We start from the raw sequence: 6,000 nt of genomic DNA on the forward strand, positions 1-6,000 counted from the left end.
ACATTAAATGTTGATGATGATTGATGATGATGACAACCTGTGGAAAAACACACCAAGGTAAGATTTGAATGATGTAACCGAACTGTAAGACAACAGCAGTAAACATCTTCCCACATCTGAGTGTACACAAGCATGTTATATATAAATGTACATAGTTTTATCTTTATTGTCACTGCTTAGAGGGCTTAGAGTTGACAAAGCTTTCCACATGTCACCAAATGGGTGTCTTACTGTTTAACCCTTTAGGGTTCAGATTACTCTGTCTTATTCATTTGCATTGGCTTGAATTTATCTTGCATTAACTCATAGCTTTGAGATGTTGATGATATGGTTGTTTATTTTTCGACTGACATTTTATGGTAGGCATGAGAAGCTGGATCTGGCCAGTTTGAACATAAAACAAGTAGAATATTTAGGCTGGATATGACCAGTTTGAATGCTAAAGGGTTAACATCTAAGAATGGCAATTTTTACTGAGCTATGACCAGCTGAAGCAGTGTCTGTAACTGATGAAGTCTTACCACACAGAAACCACTAGCATAGCTTGTTGTAGGCTATAAGCCTGTATAGACTGTATTGAAATCATATAAAAGTGGTTTTAATGTTGGGACACGGATACTACTCACAGTTAAATGCAACAGTCGAAATAATCACTGTGCAATATGTATTTCTTGAGGGGGCCCAGGGGCAACAAACTGAAGGGCTGCTCTGGGCAGCACACACTCTAGCTACACCACTGACAGAAACTGGCAGAAACGTTAGCACGCCGGGCGAAATGCTTAACTGTATTTCGTCTGCCGCTACGTTCTGAGTTCAAATTCCGCCGAGGTCGACTTTGCCTTTCATCCTTTCGGGGTTGATAAATTAAGTACCAGTTACGCACTGGGGTCGATGTAATCGACTTAATCCCTTTGTCTGTCCCCTCTATGTTTAGCCCCTTGCGGGCAATAAATAAATAAGAAACATGTATGTTACAGTGCAATGACATCATATAGAGCCAATAATGTGTTTTTATATATAAAGTCTATATGGAGAATATTTTCTTTCAGACAATTACTACTGCAAATGTCTTTCCACTTTTCAAAGTACACAAACATATCAGCTATAAATGAACACAGCTTTAATTGTCAGTGTTAAGGATATCTATTTTTATTGTTTTCCTGCTCCTCTTCAATACTCCTAGCCTCTCTTCTAAAATGTAGCTCTTTTACAACGAGAAACTTGTCCTGCTCTAGCCTCTTCTCTTAAACATGTACTCCCCATCACTCAATATAAGGCTGCCCTTTCGGGGTTCAATGTCTTGCAAGCTGTATGGTGATCTCACTAGTGTTGGTAGCATGAATAAAGCACCAGCACAAACTGTAAAGTGTTTGGAAGGGTGTCCAGCTGTAGAAACCATGCAAAAGCAAATACAGGAGCAGGATGCATCCCAGGGGCTCATTGTTAAAGTGTCCGACTCATGCCAGTCTGGAAGACAAACATTAAATGATGATGATGATGATGATGATGACAATGATAGTATTAGACATAGTATTTACATACCTCTGGCAATCCACAATCACATTCTTCACCATCTTCAACAAAGTTATTTCCGCATGATGTGTGAAACAAGGATTCAGGCTTGTTATATAAACAATAATCCATGCCCATCTCAAAGGCTTCTTTTATTGCTTCTTTCGAACAACTTGACCATTTTGGAGAGCTTCTATCACTATTAAATAGAAACCAGAAAAATACTGGAAATATTAGTATTTTTTAAAAATTAGATGTTTTTCAAGCTTGGTTGAATGAAATACTGTTTATTTTCTGAAATGAACAATTAAAACTGATATTGTATAACATTCATTGAGATAGGTATAAATGTTTCTTCTATTTAACAGTTGGGTTGGTCTCTTCAGATCAGGCATTCTAACTATAATCATTCTACATTTTGTTTTGAGCATTGAATATCTAGGATTACATTAAGCCAATGTTTCCTTCCTTTCTTGTTTTTTTTCTAAGATGGTAGGGTGTAATTTCAAAGGAGATTCAAAATAGAACAAATAATCATGTAAGACTTCTTCACTGGCTTGAAGCATTACAGGACTTTCGGGTGAGTACAGCTCTATAGGAAGAAGTGCTTTGTTTAGGGGATTATGAAAGGAGCGAGATGGGAAAAAGAATGGATTTGATTTAGAAGTGAAGTGATATGCAATTTAAGTAATTCACTGGAACAAAGACCATGTAGTAACGCCTGCGCATGCGTAAAATTAATAAAGCGAGCGTCTCCCGCTCAATTCATTCTCTTTCTCGCTGGCCAGCGATTGAGCATGGACGTGTGTTTAAAAGCTGTCCCTACATCTTTCGGTCTTATACTCGACATCTCGTTATTCTCACCTCTAAAGATGTATAACTAAAGATTTGTATGTTTTACCAAGTAAATAAATGTTGTTTGAGTTGTTTAGTCTGGAGTTCAGCGTACCGTCAATTTCTTCAATTTTATAGTAGAAAGTCAGGTATACAATCTAAAGATGTATAACCCACTTTCTACTAAAACCATTTCAAGGTTGTCGTGAGAAAAGAGATGCAGAGAAGGCATAGTTCTACAGTGTAGAGTTTAAAAACTTGCCAAGGCAGCTATCTTTTTCTTGATTGTACTGTAGAATGTGTATTTGAAAGGTGCTATCAATTTATAAATACTGGAGACCTGCTTTCCTACATCAGGTAATGATGGTCTCTTGTTCTTAAAATCTCCACAAGCACATATCACTCACTATTGTTGGTGTGAATGCTTCTAAGTAAGGTTGCCACAGATAGAATTACTTATAATGGAATTACTCATCAGACTGCTCCATTGTAACATCAATGGAGCTCTCTCTATCATAGACTTTGTCAATTCTGGTGTGTCTCAGTGTTTGTTTATGCCACCTAAATTCTTTCTTCTGTACATTAATGACCTCAATTATACGTGTAGTTGCACACATTCCTTCACATGTGATATCAAACTTAGCTCTTCTTTAACCTTCTCCACTCAATCTCATCAGTACACAACCACAAAAAACATGCCCATAATCAATACTGAATAGCCAGAGAAATGAAACAAAACCCTTGAGAAAAGTAATCCTTATAAAAATTTTAATAAATATACAGAAACACACTGGTGTGTTTATACATCTATTCCATGTGAGTGTGTTAATGTATATATATATATATATAAATGTTAGATGATAACCAGTCATTCAAGAGGTGTAGTTATTTAATTTTATTATTAATTAGATGAATACAAACGAAAAGAATTATTACAAAACTAATTTCTTGTTTCTCATTTGTCTTCTATAGCAAATAATACTTACCCACTCGTTGCTTCCATGATACACTTGGCAGATTCTCCTGGGCAGACACAGGTGGTGCGATCATGAAGCATTCCTAAATTGTGTCCAAGCTCATGAGCTACTGTCATGGCTACACTTGCCACTGTAGAGTGAATGTGGTCCTAGAAGTAAGAGAGTAGTTTCAGCTTAGAAATCAGAGATAAGAAAGTTCTTTACAAATTATTATTGCTCATCAAACAAACATATTGTTGTAGCATTCCAGCCATGACTATTCCATCAGAGTGTCTCTATGCCTACATTATATAATGTGTCATTTTTGTATGAGGTGAATTTAGCTGCTCCTCCTAGCAGATTGAGCAACATTACAGAGGGTCCCTTGCTGTTGTATTTACTATTTTGTAAAGGCTTACCCAAATAACACTGCTTTATTAAGGAGATGAAGGCAGTGAGCTGGTAGAATGTAAGCATACCAAATGAAAATCTTGTACGGAATGTCCTCCGTCTTTATGCTCTAAGCTCAGATTCTGCTGAGATCAGATTTTGCCTTTCGTCCTTCCAGGGTCAATGAAAAAATACCAGTCAAGTAATGGGTTCAAAGTAATCGACTGGTCCCCTCATCCCAAATTTCCTAGACAGTTTGGTAGACGGAAACTGAAAGAAGCCCGTCGTATATATGTATATATATATATGTGTGTGTATATGTTTGTGTGTCTGTGTTTGTCCCCCCAACATCGCTTGACAACCGATGCTGGTGTGCTTACGTCCCCGTAACTTAGTGGTTCGGCTAAAGAGACCGATAGAATAAGTACTAGGCTTACAAAGAATAAGTCCTGGGGTCGATTAGTTTGACTAAAAGGCGGTGCTCCAGCATGGCTACAGTCAAATGACTGAAACAAATAAAGAGAGAGTGATGTAAAGCAAAAATAAGTTTCTGGTGAGCTGAATTCTTGACTCAGAATTCAATCTCTGAAGCCAAAATGCTCCATACCTTCAATAAAGACAGGAATATTTGTGGCTTTGTGTTAAAGTCAGAAGTCACTGGTAGCTAAGAACATAAAGCAACAGTCTAAATGTTTTTCACTATTTTAATAGTCTTAAAATAGTCCCTCCCCATTTTGAGATCAAATGTGGCTACAATATTCCATTAAAGAAACAAAGTACTCTGTTTTTATCTCTGGTGAACTCTAAGTAAGAAAATCCACAACCCTGTTTCAAACCTAGTTTCATGATTTCCCTCTATTTCTATAACATTGTAATAAAATTTTAATTTTTATCTTTGGTCAGTAAGTGTTATTTTCTATTTGCTTTTATCTAGAAATCAAAGGAAATGACTACTATTCCCTTCAAACTTTGCTTTTGTGATCTGGACATCAAGGTCTTGAAACTGACCTATTTTCCATTACATTTCAAGCAGATCCAGTGCTGAGTTGCTAAAGAAACATTGTTATTACAAATATTAGATTTATGAACCCTAAAATTCACTCCATAATTGCCCACAGGCATATGGCATAGTGGTTAAGAGCACAGGCTACTAACTCCAAGATTTCAAGTTCGATTCCAGGCAGTAACCTGAATAATAATAATAATAATAACATCGAAAAATACCTTAGGAATGAGAACCCAGGTTCGAAATTTCCCCAAGACACCTGATAAAGGCTGGAGGGTATATCAGCTGAAACATTGTGTTAACAACAAACAAGATGAAGACAAATATCCATCAAATGTAAATAATGAATAAATATTCTATTCAATACTACAGATTTGCTTGTCAGTTGCTTGACCTTCACCAGCTGAGCATGTCTCTTAGTGGATGACATGTACATCTCTGATCATAAGCAGGAGTAGTGAGAGAGCATCATAGCCATGTGTTGAAGGAAAGTTTGAAGGAAATATTAGCTATTTTCACACTTTATAGGGGTAGCAAATAGCAAATAACAGTTACTACCCAAGGACAAAAATCATGTTACACAGTGTAATTAAAGCCTTTTGAAAAGGCAACTTCTCACTGTGAGCTTACAAAATGTAGGCTTTGTAATTACATAAGGAAGAATTATTTATTTAGTGTCTATTCACATTCTAGGTTGTTTGATTATATTGTGGAATGCTCTAGACTAGAAAATGCTGAGATTAGACTGTTTACACAACAATATCAGATGTAGTGGTCATCTGATCAAGCAGAATTTCCTGAAATGGCTGATTTAATCAAACTATATTTTTGAGGTTAACAATGAATCAAGAAAGGATGCTTGATACATTGGGTTGTGTCAGGTATTCAGAGCTCTTTTATCAACTCAGAAATGTAGATGAATACAGTAATCCCTTGACTATTGCGGGTGTTATGCTCCAAAATTCCTGTGATAGGTAAAAATCCACAAATTAGAAACAGTACTGTACTGTATATAATTTTTATTATTCTTATAATTTGCATATATTTATTTTATTATAAATGCAAAACAACACCATAGAAGAACCAACGTAAGCTTAAATAATAAACCACGATAGGTGAGGGATTACTGTAGCGCATTTATTGAGCAAGATGATCTGAGTACTGTTTAGGAGAGATCAGATGAAGGTATGTGGGTGATTGCACAGTACTTACAGGTAGGAGTTCATTAAAAACTCTAGATTCATTACAACTGAATCATCCTATAATGAAACCCCCCCCCCAAAAAAAAAAATTGAGTATATA

At 36.2% G+C, this 6,000-nt stretch overlaps 1 protein-coding gene across 1 annotated transcript in view; it reads right to left on the minus strand.

The window, feature by feature from the left end:
- Positions 1–6,000, minus strand: part of LOC106874077 (disintegrin and metalloproteinase domain-containing protein 12) — a 351,070-nt gene that overhangs the window by 26,434 nt on the left and 318,636 nt on the right. Inside the window, exons 12-13 of the mRNA XM_014921671.2 lie at positions 3,333–3,472; positions 1,543–1,711 (exon numbers count right to left, since the gene is read on the minus strand). Of these exons, the coding sequence (XP_014777157.2) occupies positions 1,543–1,711; positions 3,333–3,472 (309 nt within the window). The remainder of the gene's footprint in view (positions 1–1,542; positions 1,712–3,332; positions 3,473–6,000) is intronic.

This window comes from Octopus bimaculoides, chromosome 14 (assembly GCF_001194135.2).
Source record: "Octopus bimaculoides isolate UCB-OBI-ISO-001 chromosome 14, ASM119413v2, whole genome shotgun sequence".
Taxonomy (NCBI): Eukaryota; Metazoa; Mollusca; class Cephalopoda; order Octopoda; family Octopodidae; genus Octopus; species Octopus bimaculoides.